Source organism: Muntiacus reevesi, chromosome 13 (assembly GCF_963930625.1).
Source record: "Muntiacus reevesi chromosome 13, mMunRee1.1, whole genome shotgun sequence".
Taxonomy (NCBI): domain Eukaryota; kingdom Metazoa; phylum Chordata; class Mammalia; order Artiodactyla; family Cervidae; genus Muntiacus; species Muntiacus reevesi.
In genome coordinates, this window is record NC_089261.1 from 57,983,572 (window position 1) to 58,002,043 (window position 18,472).

Below are 18,472 nucleotides of genomic sequence, written 5' to 3' on the forward strand. Positions count from 1 at the left end.
ATTTGAAAACCAAAAGTTTCAAATAATCATGAATGAAGACTTAAGTATTATATGTCATTTGCCTGACATAATTTTTACTAAAGTTTTATAAATTGGCATCTCAATAATAAGAGCTTATTAAGTTTATTAAGGTAATAAAGTTTATTAAGCTGTTACTCTGTGCTAGGCACTGTCCCCACCTGTTTATATGAATTAACTCATTTTATTCTCACAGCTTTCCTAGTCCTTGTTCTGTTGTCTTAACTCAAGAGGAAGCTGAGGCGCAGAGTGGTTAAGTAACTTGCCCAAGGTCATTATTGCTTAAGTGGCAGAGATGCCGAGTGGCCACAGCCCATAACCTCTGCACTGTCCTGACTCCCAGTGGACCCTGTGAGCCTTCCTTGTCTAATACAGTTTGAAGCAGAATATCAGTAAATCTAAAAAACACCCTTGTTCACTTCCATAGTTGTTCAGACTTTAGTGTGCTTATCCACAGAGATTCTGATTCTTGGGGCTGGGGTGTGTAGTTTTAATAAGCACCCAAGTGTTTCTTTCCATACAGAGAGCCCTCAGTTCATTGCCAGCAGAGGCTTGTGGGTGGTTGTGCTGGTTTGTGTGGAATGTTAGACCATCTTGGCGTGTGTTCCAGGTGAGTCTGTTGAATGCATGCTGTGCTGTGTTCAGTCGTGTCCCACTCTTTGCGACCCCATGGACTGTAGCCCACCAGGCTCCTCTGTCCATGGGATTCTCCAGGCATGAACACTGGAGTGGGTTGCCATGCCCTTCTCCAGGGGATCTTCTCAACCCAGGGATAGAATCCACGTCTCCTGCATTGTAGGTGGATACTTGATCATCTCAGCCACCAGGGAAGCCCCAATACTGGAGTGGGTAGCCTATCCCTTCTCCAGGGGATCTTCCCAACCCAGGAATCCAACCAGGTCTCCTGCCTTGCAGGTGGATTCTTTACCAACTGTGCTATCAGGGAGGCCCATTGAATATGTACTTGGATCTAAACTTATGCCTCAATGCCTGTATTACTAGGCACTTTCATTTTGTGGAGATGAATAAAAGAGGGATTTTTTTTTTTTTTTTTTAACCTATTGAATGAGTTTCCAAATAGGGTATATTTAATCTGAGGAAATTGTTATGATAAATAAAAGGTTTGTAGACAGAAGGAAATAACCATTATATAAAGTTTCTATCCTAATGGATTGTGGGTTTTTTTGGCAGGAGGGGATCAGTTTGGTTTTTGTTTAAAAGAAAATTTTAATGTGCTGTGCACTTCACAGCAGAGCAACAGTTTCATGGTTTGGGTTACTCTGAATATTAACTCTGGACAAGGTGGGAGTCTTCGCTTTTAAGTTGGGGAAGAAACTTTTTTGCCTTTGTACTATCAAAATCCCTGATTCTCTGTGTTTCGGAATCTAGGGAGGACACTACGCTTGCCGCTTCACCATTTTAATATCTTAGTTGGATGTTGAACTGGCGAAATACTACGTTTTTCTTTTCTCTCTTAGGGAGTCACAAATCACATTGAACCAAAAACCGTCCAGCGTTTTCTTCCCTTACAAGCGCAATGAATATTCCCATGCTGCTCCAGTGTCCTCCCCAGCACGTCCTACAAGGCCTTTTGAGAACACCTTTCCGACGTTACCACTTCGTCTTTCACCCACGTCCTCACCTCGGCTCTGGAATCCCACGTGCTCAGCCGCTCAGTTCTCCTGGACTCCATTGTGCAAAGTGGATGCTGCCATCGAATGGTTTACCAAGGAAGTTATGTCTGCAAACAGCCTTAGAGGGACACACAGAAGGACTTTCTGATAAAGAACAAAGACTTGTGGATAAGCTCTATGCTGGTTTAATCCAAGGCCAAAGGGCCTGTTTAGCGGAGGCCATAACTCTTGTAGAATCAACACACAGCAGGAAAAAGGAGTTAGCCCAGGTGCTTCTTCAGAAAGTATTAGCCCACCACAGAGAACAAGAAAAATTAAATAAAGGAAAACCACTAGCATTTCGAGTGGGTCAGTCTTTTTTTTTTTTTTTCAGTACATATTTTTCAAAATTCTCTCTCTTCTTTTAAAATAAGTCTAAATAGCTTATAATTTAAAGGGGATTTTTTTTTTCTTGCAGAAGTTTGGAATGAATTTTAGAGGCCTTTTCTTTGCAAATATTAGTCTTGTTATGTTGGTGTGTAGGGGAAATGCCATGACCATTTGAACCAAGGCTCTGTATTTTAAGAGAATAATATAAGATTTCTATTTTGGCAGAGACCTTGCTGTGAACTTCCTTAGTGGCTCAGATGGTAAAGCATCTGCCTCCAATGCGGGAGACCCAGGTTCGATCCCTGGGTTGGGAAGATTCCCTGGAGAAGGGAATGGCAACCCACTCCAGTATTCTTGCCTGGAGAATCCATGGCAGAGGAGCCCTGAGCACTGTGGTCTGTCGGGTCTCAAAGAGTTGGACACAACTGAGCGACTAACACTTTCTTTGTCGTGACTTCCAGAGTAGAAACAGGTGTAGGAAGAAGTGTTCACCGGTTTCCTCCCTTCTCTCAGCAGAATTTCTGCTTAATAGTCTAAAGTGAATTCTTTGTGGTTGTGGTTATATCGACCATAATTATCCTTATCCCATTTCAAAATTCTGCTTCTTAGGTGTTTCATTAGTCTTTCTCTAGGCAAGTTTCACTTCTGTCAGATACTTTTTTATTAGAGTTTGGAAATGGCTTGGTTCTAAGCATAGTCATCTCAATACCCAAATGTATTTTAAAGGAGACTCCATGTTCACTTGACTTCATGAACAGTTGACCTGTTTCTGTAATTGCAAATAAGCTTGTTATATTTTCCAAATTGTAGATTCTAGAGCAATGTAGATGTGTTTGACCAGAAGGAATTAAGCAGATCAATTTTGGGTAGGATGAGTGCTTTTCATGATGGCAGACTAAGTGATTCCAACCAACCCTACCACTTAAAACAACTAGAAGTGGTGGACAAAGTGCAGAACGTTTTTGAGGAGTGAGTAAATACACTTAAGAATGGGTTGGCATTACATTATACTCATATCTCAGTTTATTTGCAGTATAGAGCCTAAAACCTCCTAGATTTTGGGGGTAATGGGGCCTGAATACTTTAAAGATAATTTCAAAAAGAGCTCACCAACTGCTTTTTATACTAGTCCACATTTTTCCTACATCTTATTCTTCCGCCCTCACCAAGAGGTGTCTCTTTTTGAAGGTACTACACTGGACGTTAATAATAATTATGTACTGTAGACAGATAAAATAGCAAACTCCCATAGAGAAATTCCAGTTATGATCAAGTGTTTACATATTGGCTGTAGAGAATCTTTGAAGAGAAAATGTCCAGAAATACCTAGAGTTAATGAGCAACTCACACATAGCTGCTGTTCAGTCGCTCAGTCGTGTCTGACTCTCTGCAACCCCAGGGACTGTAGGACGCCAGGCTTCCCTGTCCTTCACCATCTCCTGGAGTTTGCTCAAACTCATGTCCATTGGATCGGTGATGCCATCCAACCTTCTCATCCTCTGTCGTCTCCTTTCTCCTCCTGCCCTCAATCTTTCCCAGTATCAGGGTCTTTTCTGATGAGTTGGCTCTGCATCAGGTGGCCAGAGTGTTGGAACTTCAGCTTCAGCATCAGTCCCTCCAGTGAATATTCAGGGTTGATTTTCTCTAGGATTGTCTGGTTTGATCTCCTTGCTATCCAAGGGACTCTCAAGAGTCTTCTCCAGCTCCATAATTTGAAAGCATCAGTTCTTCTATCTGGACCTTTGTTGGCAAAGTAATGTCTCTGCTTTTTAATACGCTGTCTGTGCTTGTTATAGCTTTTCTTCCAAGGAACAAGCATCTGTTTTAATTTCATGGAAATTTACAGCACTCTTCTGGTTCTTTCATCTTGATCTTATGAGGCCAAGTAAACCTGGGTCTTTGTTGCAGTTGTTTTATCACCAGCATAAATTAAAGCAGCAAATGTTTATTCAGCACCCATTAAGACAGAGACCTGCCCTGAAAATTATGGTATGGAGCCAAGCATGCCATATGGCATACATACTTTTGAGTGTAGTTACAATTAAGTGCTTATGTTTTATAGATTTTATTGAACACAGTTATATATCTCTCGACACCATGTGCTGTTCTAAACATATTGCAAAATTAACTCATCTAATCCTCACAATAACCTGAAGGTGCTCTTATATCCATTTTATGGCAGAGTGTACTCAGCGTACACAGTGATTAAGTGACTTGCCCGAGATTACACATCCCATAAGAGGCAGGGCTGGAAGCAGAGCTGGCCCACTGACTGCAGTTTGTGTCTGCACCTTCCGTGCTCTGCGGACCCTCCAAATAGGGGAATTTCTGTCTGTCTGAATGTAATTTTTCCCCCAGGATTCAGTTTATATTATCTCTTTGAGTTATGGGTGAGATGAAAAAATTATCTTTCATAAATAGAAAGTGAGTTTCTCAGTTACTGGGAATTTGTGGAGTAAAGAGTTGTTTTTCAAATGGGAACATGGCTTTGGGTGGGTGGAATAATTCCTGATCATGGTGAGAGGTGGGCAGATATTGTAGAAATTGAGCACAGTCACAACATAGGAAATGAAATCGGCCCCCAAAGATCTACATTATAGTAAAAAAGCAAATCACATTTAGTAATTTTTACAAGTGAGTCTGGTGAACATATGGAACTCAGAATCATTTCCTCTGTGTATCCCTATTACTCAGGGAGTAGATAATAGGTAGATTTTCATCTACTGCTTTAGGAAATGTTAAACTGAATTAATGGTGGTTTTAATAAATTAGAAATAGAAGGTAGCCTAATATTTTAGTCTAATAAAACTTATTGTGCTGATTTCATTTATTTCATTAAATTACAAACTCTCCACCGTAGGGTTGTCTGGGCCTCCTGGTGCTGGAAAATCAACCTTCATAGAATATTTTGGAAAAATGCTCACTGAGAGAGGACACAAATTATCTGTGCTGGCTGTGGACCCTTCTTCTTGTACCAGTGGTGGTGAGTATCACAGGTTCTTTATAAATTGCAGAGCAGGGGCGTGGGCCCTTCTTGTACTAGTGGTGGTGAATGTCACAGGTTCTTTATAAATTGCAGTGCAGGGGCTCTCTGTTACAGTTTAGGGGCAAACTGAACCAGATTTGAGTTTGGTCTCAGTGAAGGTAGAGAGTTCAGGGGGCACGGTGGAGACTGAGGGAGATGGTTTGGGTCACTGGGTTCTCCAGAGGAGGTTAGCTTGCAGGTCACCCAGGAGTAAGGTGGGTACTGAGAGAACTGGGAGAACAGGGGCCAGAGGTTGAAGATAACCAAAAGCAAATGTCAGTGCTTTGTCACACCTGGGGCTCAGCCCCTTTTCCCTCCTGTCGTCTTTCCTGCCTGCATCAACCCCTACTCACTAATTTCCTCATATTGTAACGTCTCTTAAGCTTAAAGAAAAAAGTCTTCATGCTCTATCTAACCTGTCACCTGTTTCTACTACTTGTTCAGTTAAACAGAGAGCTCTTAGAAGGACCGTGTGATATACTGCGGTTCCCCACGGCACTTAGCCTAGTACGTTGCACATGGTGCTCTGCAATTACTTACTGATTTGAGGTCATGCAGTCACTCAAAACTTAATTTGCAGCTCATCAGAGATAAAATGGATAAACTTAGTTCCCAAAAGGATCATTTAAGGGAAACATAAAGCATGCTATATAAATACTCAGGAAAGCTTTTTCTTCCCTTCTCTTTATGATTTAAGCATCTCATGTGGCAGTTACTCATTTAACAAGTATTTTAGCACATACAGTGAGACCCTGGGCAAAGAAGGTGCTGTGTTGTTTAATGGTGAATAAGACACAGTCCTCTTGGCCTTGTGGAACTTTATATCTTATGAGGAAAATAGGTGCACACAGGCCATTACAGGGTAATGCGTATTCTGAAGGGAGAAATTCAGCATGCTTTGTGGAAGGGTTTTATATCCTATGGGTTTAATGCTAAAAAAATAAAGATATCATCATCATATTTTAGGGCTTTAGATCAGCAGAGAGGTGGATAGCAATTCCTATTAACCACCCATTGAGAAATTTAGCTGATAACATTCACAGTTTTTGATTCACTATAATGAAAAGGTTCGCCATAAAATAAAATTTATACTTGCAAAGTTCAAGATTAAATCCATGTCAGTGCGTTATCTCTTTTTATAGTCTAAGAACTTTGTTAAAGGTAAGTACCAGCAGGTGTAAAGTACTAAGGTGTAAAGAATTTATTTACAGTGGCCTTTATTTCCATATAGGTGCTAAGGCTTTTCTCCTCACCTTCGTAAATACTCTACCATACTTGGAATAGCAAAAGAAAACAGTAGCTTGAAATGAAAGTAACAGAAATGGTGACATAAGATAATCTGATTGGGACTTCCCTGGTGGTCCAGTGGTGAAGATTCTGCACTTTCATTTCCAGGGGCACGGGTTCAATCCCTGGTTGGGGAGCTAAGATCTCAAATGCTGCATAGTGCAGCCAAAAAAATAAATAAAAATTTTAAAATAGATGTCTTTTTTAAAAAAAGATGGTCTAATTAAAGCTGCATAGCTATGTGGTTCTTGACTTTTCTCAAACCAAAAATGATCCCTTTTTCAGGTGAAAATACATAGACTTTGAAAGAAAAAACTACATAAAGATAAACAGGACACTCTAGTCTTACCTTATCATTGCAACAATACATAAACATTTGAAAATAGCATTCCATTGAAGTTTGAGAAGCCTATTGTCAATCCTTATTGTGTTTTAGATTCACAGGCCCCCTGCAGTGGAAGTTTGGAGACCTCCCTAAGGGCCTGCAGTCAACAGTTTTGGATTTACTGACAGACAGCTCTATGGGACAGTGATTTCATAAATGTTTAGTTTGGCGTGTAAGGAATCTATAGGATAATAATTTAAGGTATAGCTTTGGCAGATTGTTGACTTATACAGAGATGATTTCACCCAGAAAATTAGAACAACATTTTCTGTACAGTAAATATGGTAGTTGAGCTCTGTCATAGGTATATGCTCTAGAATTAGAACCTATGAGAATTTGAAATTGGACTCATCAGGAAAAAGATCATCTCCTTAAGGAAATCCTCAGTGTTTCGCATCTGCCTTGGAAAAGTCAGCTCTTAAGCTGAAATTAAGATTCAGGTTATCACAGCACCCACGCCCTTCAAATGTTGTTGTGTCCTTAGTCGTTCAGTTGTGTCTGACTCTTTGTGACCCCATGGACGGAAGCCTGCCAGAGTCCTCTGTCCATGGAATTCTCCAGGCAAGAATACTAGAGTCGGTTGCCATTACCTTTGTCAGGGGATTTTCCTGACCCAGGGATCAGACTCTGGAAATGTTACTATGTGATTAACAAAAAGAAGATACAAGGTAATCTCACTAGTGCTAGAGCTTTCAGTCTTCTAGAATTTGCAAGTACTGATGTTTGCCAAAATAACTGTAGTAAGCCCTGAAACAGCACCAGTTCTATTCCATAGGTATTGCATTAATTGCCTACCGTGAACAAGCATTAGGTGTACAAAATATGTAAGACGTGATCCTACAGACAGTGAACACAGGTTAGAGCAGAGCTTCTCTTTAAACGGCACTCTGTGTCGTGGGCAGTTGTTAATGACATTCTGTAATTGTTGTGTCGTGGGCAGTTGTCCTGCACACTGAAGGATGTTCCGTATCCTTGGTCTCTACCTGCCAGATCCCAGGAACACCCAACCCCCCAGGTGTGACAAGTACATGTATCTCTAGATACTGATAAACATAAACACAACATCAAGATGTCAGTAAAGAAACCAGCCCAGCTGCAATGGAAGATTTGTTTGGGGATTAGCAGAAGCTGAACTGGACAAGCAATTAGGCGGCAGTCTCAGGGCCTGCAGTGCAGGGCTGGAGAGTCTAGATTTGAACCTCTAGTCAGCGAGCCATTTGAGGGGCTGGAGACGTTACACAGATTAATTTGGCATCATTACAATACACTGTTGGAAAAAAAGTTTAATAGTATGAGATATAGTTTGAGGTTTGGGGAGAAATGTCCTAAAGCATTTCCCCTAAGAATTGGCTGATTGATCATTGGCCTTTTTAGGTGTTCTCTGATTGTAAAATGTAACTGTGTGTTTCAGGATCACTCTTAGGTGATAAAACCCGAATGACTGAGTTATCTAGAGATATGAATGCATACATCAGGCCATCCCCTACTAGAGGCACTTTAGGAGGTGTGACGAGGACCACAAATGAAGCTATTCTTCTGTGCGAAGGAGGTGGATATGACATCATTCTTGTTGAAACTGTGGGTGAGTGTGTTTTCTATTTCATAACAATAAAGTACTATTATAACGGACGTTCTATAGAGATGAGTGACGACGAATTTCATGTTGTTCATTCAGCAGATACTTACTAAAGAGATAATTAAATATAAGCTATCTCAGATTCTGTAGGAGATACGAGTATATAGGTTATAAGCCTTTGTTGCTGTCGTTCAGTCACTAAGTTGTGTCCAACTCTTTGCAACCCCGTGGACTGTAGCGTGCCTGACTCCTGTCTTCTACTGTCTCCCATACTTTGCTCAAACTTCTGTCCATTGAGTCGGTGATGCTATCTAACCATCTCATCCTCTGCCACATTCAGTCTTTCCCGGCATCAGGGTCTTTTCCAGTAAGTCGGCTCTTTGCATCAGGTGGCTAAAGTATTAGAGATTCAGCTTTAGCATCAGTCTTTCCAATGAATATTTAGAGTTGATGTCCTTTAGGATTGATTGGTTTGATCCCCTTATAGTCCAAGGGACTCTCAAGAGTCTTCTCCAGCACCACTGTTCAAAAGCCTCAATTCTTTGGCGCTCAGCCTTCTGTATGGTCCAACTCTCACATCCATACATGACTACTGGAAAAACCATAGCTTTGACTATATGGACCTTTGTTGGCAAAGTGATGCTCTGCTTTTTAATACACTTGTCTAGGTTTGTTAACAGCTTTCCTTTCAAGGATCAAGTGTCTTTTAATATCATGGCTGCAGTCAACTATCCACAGTGATTTTGGAGCCCAAGAAAGGAAAATCTGTCACTGCTTCCACTTTTTACCCTATTTACCTGAAATGATGGGACCGGATTCCATGGTCTTAGTTTTTTGATTGTTGAGTTTCAAGCCAATTTTTTCACTTTCTGCTTTCACCCTCATTAAGAGGCTCTTTAGTTCCTCTTCACTTTCTGCCTCTAGAATGGTATCATCTGCATATCTGAAGTTGTTGATATTTCTCCCGGCAATCTTGATTCCTGCTTGTGATTCATCCAGTCTGGCAAAGAAAAGGATAAGCCTTATGTTTGGGTAGTGATGACACGAGGTGGTATGTTTTCAGTGCCAGAGGAGAACTGTCAGCATTAGGATGACCTATGGAGACGCTGCTTTACACCCAATTTGGGAATTCCCTGCTGGTCTAGTGGCTAGGACTCAACAGTTTCACGTCCATGACCCTGTTTCAATCGCTGGACAGGGAACTAAGATCCCACAAGCCTTGTGGCATGGCCAAAAAAAAAAAACCCCACCAACCAAACAAAAAACATAACACCCCATTTTCTTAAAACAGTCAAATGTCTACAATATGTTTTCATTAAGAAAACTAATGTACTTGGGCACATCATGTTTTATTTTATCTTTATATCCCTAGGACATAGTTATACCCAGTGGATGTACTGAAAAGGAAACACTGAGAACCTCGCATTCCTATGGAGAGACAGTCTGTTGTATTACTGTGTGATCAGCGTTTGTGACACAACCTCTGTCAGATTTAGGGGATCGGGGAAGACTTTGGGGAGGAGGTGACAGATGGACTCAGTTTTAAAGGGAGAGTTAGAGTTAAGTATAGAGGGGCTAAAGGACCTTCCGCTGACACTCAGCAGTGATTGCACGTGGCCCCAGCGGGGCACTGCAGTTTGGGAAACGGGAAGGAAGCTGCCTGAGGGCATCGAGGGGTGTTGGCTTTTTCCTGGACCGCGAGGAAGAAGTAGCTGGTGTTGGAGCCTGCAACCCTCTGGCGGCGCCTGTGCACACCGTTGAGGGATTTCTCTGGAAGAGACACAGACAGTAGGACGGATCCATGGTGGGGTTTGCAGGGCTAGGAGAAGGATGAGAAGGCAAGAAAGCTGCCGTATTGACAGGCCTGGTCTAAGGTTAGAATCAAGTGCTCCCGCTGTTCACCCACAAAAGGGAAGCCGAGAAGGAGCATTGCGAGCGAGGAGAAAGCGCAGGTCTCCACGTTCCCTGTTCAGAGACTGAGCTGGTGGGAATGGGGGCGGGGGCGAGGTGGGGAAAAAGCTTTGCCCATCAGGTGAGGCAGCGGCATTTAATACACTGTTCACAGGTGGGTGTTGAAAGTGGGATCAGGTTGAGCATGTGATGCTGAGTGATTCATGAACTGGGATGGAAGTGATGGTCAGGGCAGTCGGGAAAGTCAGATTTTTGTGAGTGTGTTAGTAGACAGTTGTGACTTACAATTTCAGGTGTGGGACAGTCGGAGTTTGCTGTCGCCGACATGGTTGACATGTTCATTTTACTCCTGCCGCCAGCAGGAGGAGATGAATTACAGGTAATTATTTTGACTTTCACACCCCCTCCCCAAAACACAAAGTATACATCTCTGAAAGTATGAGTTCCCAGTGTTGTGAGTTTTTGTCAATGAAGTTGATATTAGTGTAGGGGAAGAAATATCATTCTCTTTGGCTAAAATACCTAAGTCAGGCACAGTCTCCATGTATTTTTTTCCCGACTTAGAGTTGTAGAACTTATGACCTTGAGCTAATCGTGCAACTTAGACTTTTCTACCTGTAACATGCAAGTGTGCCAATTTAGCAGTAGCTCCAGCCAAGAGACTACTGTTCCATGGTTGGTTGTGCTACAGTTGGTTGAAATACTCCACATGAGATATTCCTTTGATGTTAAACTGGGATCCCACTGATACAGTTTGTGTATTATAGAATAGAATTCTTCCTCTGGCCTGCAGTGCATGTCTGGAACTGACTCCCTGAGTTCGCAGAGTGGGGGCCCCAGCCTTCACAAGACTGGCTTCTCTCCAGACTCCAGCAGCAAGCCTGGGGTTCCCAGGCTCCCCATGCCTCTGAGTGGCTGCGAAGGTGGGGGTTTGCGCTACCCCTCGGGTTCAGCAGTTCACTAGAAGGATTCCCAGATCTCAGGGAAGCACTAAGTTACCAGTTAGAGTTTTATTATAAAGGAGACAAGTCAAGACCAGCCAAATGAAGAGACACAGAGAGACAGGTCTGGAAGGGTCATAGCCTCGAAGATTCTCTGTCCTCAGGACGCATTTGCCTCTTGGCACACTCGTGTGTCACCAGCCAGGGAGTTCTGCACTTTCGGGCCTGTCGTTTTTGTTGGGGTTCATTATGAAGGTGTGATTGACCAAATCGCCATCCGCATGAGGAAACTCAGTCTGCATCCCCACCCCCAGAGGCCATCAGGCTGCTGTCACGTGGCTCAAAGCCCCTGCCCCCTAATCGTGGTTGACTTTCTGGTGCAGTTAGCCCCCATTCCGAATGATCTCTTTGCATAAATGCAGGTGCCATCCTGGCCACTCACTGTGAATAATGGAGTCGCTCCTGTCACTCAGGAGACAGCAGGCTCTAGAGGTTACCTCCCAGGAACCTTGGACAAAGACCAGTTGTGGCTGTTGTTGTTCAGTTGCTAAGTCACGCCCTGCTCTTTGCGATCCCATGGACTGTAGCCCACCAGTCTCCTCTGTCCTCCACTAAGTTCTCTATTATACAACACCTCACTTTCAGTTGAAAAATTCTGAAAAACTAGTGACATCAGACTCTGGTTGCTGCAGTTTAGAAACATTAGTAGAATTTAATCATTGAAAGTTATGTTTTAAAATGCTTGAAAAGGAATTTTAATCTTAGATAGCAAAATATTCATTTTCCATATAAGGTTTAGCCTTAGGATTTTTCTAGTGTTTTCATGCAGTGTAATTTAAATCAAGAGATTGAGACATTTTTAGCCATCAGGTTATTTTTTCCTCAGATGCAAATAGAAAAAAAAAAAATGCTGCATCTATTTAAGGGAAGCTTCAAAGACTTTGTTTCTGGAAATGCATATGTTAGTGACAGGGTGTTTTCTTCTTTAGAAGCACCTGAACGATGATGATTTTGCTTCCTGCAGGGTGAGCTCTGGGAGAAGTGGAATCCATCATGAGACCGTGTGAACTGTCTCCTGTCATTCAATCACATTGTGTCTGAATGATACATTTACTCTAATTCTGAATGTATTGCAGCATGTTAGTCTCCACGTTTGAAAGAGATATTACAAATGACTTTCATAATCCTGAGACTTGGTGCTTTTGAGTAAATTCTATCATAGTAGAAGATGCAGAGAAAAAGTTATAGTATTTGACTTTCAAAACCCTAGCATGAACTGGTGTCCCATTGTTTTCTAGAATTAAATATTTGGGATAAGTCACTTTCCTCTCTTTTTCTCATGAGGGCATCAAAAGAGGAATAGTGGAGATGGCAGATCTGGTGGCTATCACCAAATCCGACGGAGACTTGATCGTGCCAGCTCGAAGGATACAAGCAGAGTATGTGAGTGCGCTGAAATTACTGCGCAGGCGTTCAGGAGTGTGGAAACCAAAGGTTAGCTTGCGTTCCGTTCTGCATTTTTCTCCCCGAGTAGACTGTGCACATCAGAAGAGAGGATGTAAGTCCCAAGCTAGACATATAATCAATCTTTGCTTGTATGTGAGATCACAGTTTTAAAAATTATGACAAAGCCAAAGCTCATAGTTATGATTTTAAGTACAGTCCGTCAACCACCAGATGTCAAAAACTGGATGTGAGGCGATAGATTAGATTGCTTCATGCTGGGCTCGCGCTGTTTGGAAGTGATGGCAAATCCATTCTGAAAAGATCCACCCTTAAGATTATGGCACAATTAATGACTTGATTATCTATGTTAGAGTTTGAGTAAGAGAGAGAAGTCTTTTGATATGGTATCTTTCCTTCCCATTATGTTTGTTGGGTGATGTTTTTAATAAGGAAAAAAAAATCCAGTAGGAAGTGATGCAGTAATATTGATGGGGGCACTTTATCTGTGGAAGGACACCATGTTGTTAAAGAATAAGCTGTCATCGCTCTGATGAGAACGATGGTGACGTCTCTTGCCGTTGGCTCCCAGAATGGTGTCTGTTTCACTATGTCTGGAGCCGCCTTGTCTGTGTGGGCACTGATGCTCGGCTCACAGCACTTGCTGGACCAGGCAGTTTGACGGAACAGTGCTGTGTTCTCTACTCGCTTTCGTTGTATGGCACTCAGGCTGCAGGGAAACCTGCGTAGCATTGCCTGTCTCATCCCATTGACCCTCCCACTGTTCACCTCTGCGACCTTTAAAGACCATGCAAGCAATCCTTGGTCAAAATAAACCTCTGAGCTAAAAACTTGACCTAGAATCCGTGTCTGATTTCTGCCTTGCACTCAGTAATCTTCATAAGTTATCTTAGTATATTTTTCAGCGTATTTACTTTGACACAGTGATAAAATATCTTATTTTTGTCATGTACCTCTTTCCATAGACTGTAAATATTAACTGGCAAATGCCAGAGTCCCCATGAAAGTGTTTTCTATCATTGTGAGTACAGTAATTCTGGTTCTTCCCTTTTCAACAGGTAATTCGTATTTCTGCCCGAAGTGGAGAGGGGATCACCGAAATGTGGGATAAAATGAAAGAATTCTGGGAGGTGATGCTCGTCAGTGGGGAGCTGGCTGCCAAGCGGCAGAAGCAGCAGAAGGTCTGGATGTGGAGCCTCATCCAGGAGAATGTGGTAGAGCATTTCCGGACCCACCCCGCAGTCCGGGAACAGATCCCTCTTCTGGAAGAGAGGGTTCTCAGTGGGGGCCTGTCCCCGGGACTAGCAGCGGACCTGTTGTTGAAAGCTTTTAAAAGCAGACACTAATGAAGTGCATCCTACACAGTGATTTTAATGTATCTTTGAATAAAGTATTTTAATATTAAAAGTCACCTGTGTGCTTGTCTTTCCAGCAATTCTCTTGTGGTGCCCCTCGGACTCCTTACTTGTGAACCATGCTTGGAAAGTTGAAGCGCGTTAGATACAGATGTCAAAGTTCAGGCGGTCAGCAGCATTTGCAAGGAAACTGCGGTGTGTTTCTCAGCCCCACTTCTTCCTGTTCTCACACCCTGCCACGGTGGCCTGTAGGCCGGCATCTTCTCAGCAGTCACAGCTGAGGACCGAAAAAGATCGTGTACCTTAAAATGCTTTCTTTGGTTCTCTGTTCTCTTGAGTTTCCAGGGAAAATGTAAGCCAGAGTGACTGCATTTTTGAAGTCTTCCTTGAAGCTCGAATAATATACACTGGGTTTCTAAGAGCTGGAAGTCATGTCATTTAGCACAGCAGACTATCCTAGGAATTTCTGCAGTGGCCATGTACACGAGTAGCACGGCAGTTGTAATGGGTAGGGCTGTGAACACAACTTTCAAGTCTGCTTGTCTAGACTTGAGGATTCCCCGTGGCAGGTAGGGGAGCCCAAGGGACCTGGAGAAATCAGCTGCAGAGAACGCGGGTCCAGTCATCCCCAGGAGTCAAAAGTGCATCATGCAAAGGCCCAAGTGAGGCCAAAACGATTGAAGGGTTATTCAGTTTGAATGTTATCAGTTTTTGCTTCTCTTCCTTCTGGGCCATTTGACTTCACATTAGCATCTTAAAAATCTACTTGATTCTTGATGATGAGGATCAAGTTTTGTCCTCTGGAGGAAGGCTGGCCCAGTGATTAAGACCTTGGGTTCTGGTGTTGGGAGTGGTGAGTTTAGATCCAGATCAGTTACCTACTGGCTGTGTCAGTTTGGACAAATGACCTACTTTTCTTTTTATTTATCATTATTTTTATTGGAATACAATTGCTTTACAGCCTCATGTTAGCTTCTGCTATTAGCCATACATACACATACCTGCCATTCTGAGTTTCCTGGTTTCTTCCCTGGTAAACGTGCTGGTTCAGACGGTAAAGAATCTGCCTGTGATGCAGGAGATCCAAGTTTGATGCCTGGGTTGGGAGGATCCCCTGGAGAAGGGAATGGCTACCCAGTTTAGATTTCTTCCCTGGAGAATTCCATGGACAGAAGAGCCTGGTGTGCTGTGGTCCATGAAGTGGCAGTCAGACATGACTGAGCAACTAACACACCAAATGGAACTAACATGGTAACTTTGTAGGGTTGGTGAGGATCAATGAGCTAATAGGAAAGTCATTTTGCTGTCGTGATGGATGGAAATGCTCAGAGTCTGCTTGACATTATCATTCTGTTACAGTTACAGTACACGAAGCTGTGCAGACCGTATAAGATGTTCAGTTTTTTTCCCATGGTCTTATTACTACCATCACACTCTCATGATATTTTATGATAGTCTTTAAAGTACCTGCTCTAGTTAATTCTTTGAGTATATTTTATAGTATTTGATGGTAGTTATGACTGTGTATATTTAAGTAAAATTATTTCTAGCCATAAAATTTCTCCGTTATTACTATTTTAGCAAACATTGTTTTACTTTTTTTTTTCCTTAAGGTTAGTGTTATTGGCATACCTACCTGATACTTTAGGATTAGGAGAAAATTGAAAAGGTCACACAGTCAATTTACCTAACTTTAAAAAGGACCACTTATCAGACCACCCTATCAGATGAAAAACCATTTTCTAGAATCTTCCGGAGAAGGAATTCCGTGACTTCCCTTAGTAAGTAAACTGTTACAGGCAATAGCAACCCTGCCACTTGTGGTCCAGTGGAAGCAGCACCAGGACACAGACACACTGTTACGAACAAGACAGAGAAAGGCTGGCATTTGTTGGTCCTAAATCTTCCTATGCGTTTATTTCTCAGCTTGAACTGCCTTTATATGTTATATATACAGCCATAAAAAGCACTGGGAAAACCTTCCTTGTGTTTCTTGGGTGGTTTTTATACAATTGGCCATAATACAGAGACCAATTTCCAAGGTTCACGTTTCTGTTATTTGCTATACTAGAAGTTGTATAATAAAGTATATATATACTGTATGATATAGTAAAATATTTGTGACCTTTAAAAAGAATTCATGTTCCCTTTTATTAAATGCCATCACTCCTCCCCACCTCTGATTTTAGCATGCTGGACCCCTGACCTGGTCAAAAACAGAGGTTTTGACTTAGATACCCAGAGTGAAGTCTCAGCTCTGTCACTAACCAGCCATATGATTGGAGGCAAGTTATTACTCCTCTGTACGCACCAACCTCCTCATCTGTAAAATCGGGGCAAGAATAGCTACTTTATGGGCTTAGGTGACTTAGTGGTAAAGAATCCACCTGCCAATGCAAGAGACACAGGCGACACGGGTTTAATCCCTAGGTCCGGAAGATCCCCTAGAGGAGGAAATGGCAACCCACTCCAGCATTCTTGCCTGGAAAATCCCAATGGATAGAGGAGCCTGGCGGGCTACAGTCGGTGGGGTCACAAAGAGTAAGGCATGACTGAGCAGACACATGCACAGCTACTTTATAGAGTGGCTGGAATAATTCAAATGAGACACTGTATTTAAATTGCTTGGCACTCAGTAATTAGTGCCTGTAGTGTGTGCTACAGGCTAGATCGCTTCAGTCCTGTCGGATCCTGTGGACTGTAGTCGCCAGGCTCCTCTGTCCCTGGGATTCTCCAGGCAGGAATACTGGAGTGGGTTACCGTGCCCTCCTCCAGGGGATCCTCTTGACCCAGGGATTGAAGCTTTGTCTCTTAAGTCTCCTGCGTTGGCAGGTGAGTTCTTTACCATTAGCACCACCTGGGAAGCCCACAGTAATTGGTAGGTGTTGTTAGAGATGTTACAGTTGACACTCTTTATTTTACAAAACAGACTCCCATCATCTAATTTTAGTTTGGCCACACTACTTAATCTCACTGTGCCTCAGTTAATGAATGGGATTGATAATAGTAATCCCCCGGAGTTGTTGAAAGGACTGTCTTGCAACTCCCCTGGTGGTTCAATGGCTGAGACTGCACTCCCAGTGCAGGGGGCTCAGGTTTGATCCCTGGTCAGGGAACTAGATCTCTCATGCCACAATTAGGAGTTTGCATATGCGGCAATGAAGACCCGATGTGCCAAATAAATAGCTATTAAAAGAGAGAAAGGACTGTGTTAGTTAGTATACATACGGTACCTGGATATAATAAGTGCTAAATAAATATTTAACAATGGAGAGTTTCTGCCTGTTAGGGTTGTTGTAAGAATTAAATGAGTTCATCTCTCTCTATCTCAAATGGATAATTCTTTTCTGGAAAAAAAGTAACAAACCTGACTTCACTTTTGTCAAAAGCAAAATTATCATTAATTTTTGTAGATGGGTAAAAATGTGCTGTGTTCCAAACTGAGCTCCAAAATTGACAGACATTTTGCTAAAGTGATACCAAATTTCATTAAAATGTCTGGACTTTCTTGTAGAGGTATAGCTGTAGTTAACAGTAGCTGCCACAATACAACCTAGCAGGAAATTTTCTCCATAATCACTAGGCTGGCTGTTTACCTCTTTTCCTAAGCCTTTGTCACTTATTACCCAGTATACGCTGGAGACAAAAGCTCATGAACAGTGTATATGTGGTCCTCAATGTTTATGTAATTCAGTCTTTAACGCAGAAAATAACAGGAAGAATCAGTGAAAACAGTTCTGACATTGCACTCACCCAATAGATTGCCATCATAGGAGTCACAATGCTACTGCCAAGAACAGTCAACTGCAAGGACTTTGAGAAGCAGAGATGACTGATCCATGCAGACGGTGGAGCCCAGCTGCCCCTGGAACTTGAGAAATCCACATGGGGCTTCATAAACACAAACGCTTTCCAAGTCAGACTTTCTGAAACTCCTTATAAAGTCTAAGTCTCATCTAGGGATACATCTTGGGGTTACAGCATGACTCATATAGTGTATTAGAATACTCACTAAATGTCACCATTGTTATTCAGGTAAGACAGAATATGATGAACAAGTGGGAATTTTCCTTGAAAAAGAACCATCAGAATGAAATTGTAGACTATTTGGTTTTCTTTCCTTCATTGTAGTATTTTGGTTACTAAATTTAACACCCATGTGACATGAATATATGTTGATAATTCTGCCCTGTGACATTTTTAGAAGTTCACTTTTTGGGGTCATCAGGTGCATGTTTGGTAATAAGAGTATTGGAATGGCAAAAAGCAGTTATATAATATTGGATGCTTTTTTTTTCCAAGAAAAAATTCACCTTCATCACGTAAAATGTAGATGATCCTATTGTGAGTCAAAGTACATGAATATTTACCTGAAAGTTTGATGCATAGAGGTAGCCTGGAGCTTATTAACTTTGCTGAGGCACCTCAACTTCTTGACAGAATGAGGTGTGGACACATCCACGTCAGTAAACTTTTCCACTCTCAGCAAGTCCAAATGCTTCATCTC

General features: G+C 42.1%; 1 protein-coding gene and 1 non-coding gene across 9 annotated transcripts in view; both read left to right on the forward strand.

Annotated features, from left to right (window-relative positions):
* MMAA (metabolism of cobalamin associated A) overlaps positions 1-14,021 on the forward strand; it is a 32,071-nt gene extending 18,050 nt beyond the window's left edge. For 5 of the 8 annotated variants that reach the window (XM_065904581.1, XM_065904580.1, XM_065904576.1 and 2 more), the window contains 6 exons: positions 1,497-2,000; positions 4,882-5,004; positions 8,130-8,300; positions 10,499-10,584; positions 12,491-12,640; positions 13,669-14,021. In XM_065904581.1, the coding sequence (XP_065760653.1) occupies positions 1,556-2,000; positions 4,882-5,004; positions 8,130-8,300; positions 10,499-10,584; positions 12,491-12,640; positions 13,669-13,956 (1,263 nt within the window). In that variant the 5' untranslated portion in view covers positions 1,497-1,555 and the 3' untranslated portion in view covers positions 13,957-14,021. Of the gene's footprint in view, positions 1-541; positions 629-1,496; positions 2,001-4,881; positions 5,005-8,129; positions 8,301-10,498; positions 10,585-12,490; positions 12,641-13,668 lie in introns of all 8 variants that reach the window. The other 3 variants (XM_065904579.1, XM_065904583.1, XM_065904582.1) reach the window with 3 other exon arrangements.
* On the forward strand, positions 2,264-2,335 carry TRNAW-CCA (transfer RNA tryptophan (anticodon CCA)). Its single transcript has one exon. It is a non-coding gene; the product is annotated as a tRNA-Trp (tRNA).
* Positions 14,022-18,472: the final 4,451 nt, after the last annotated feature.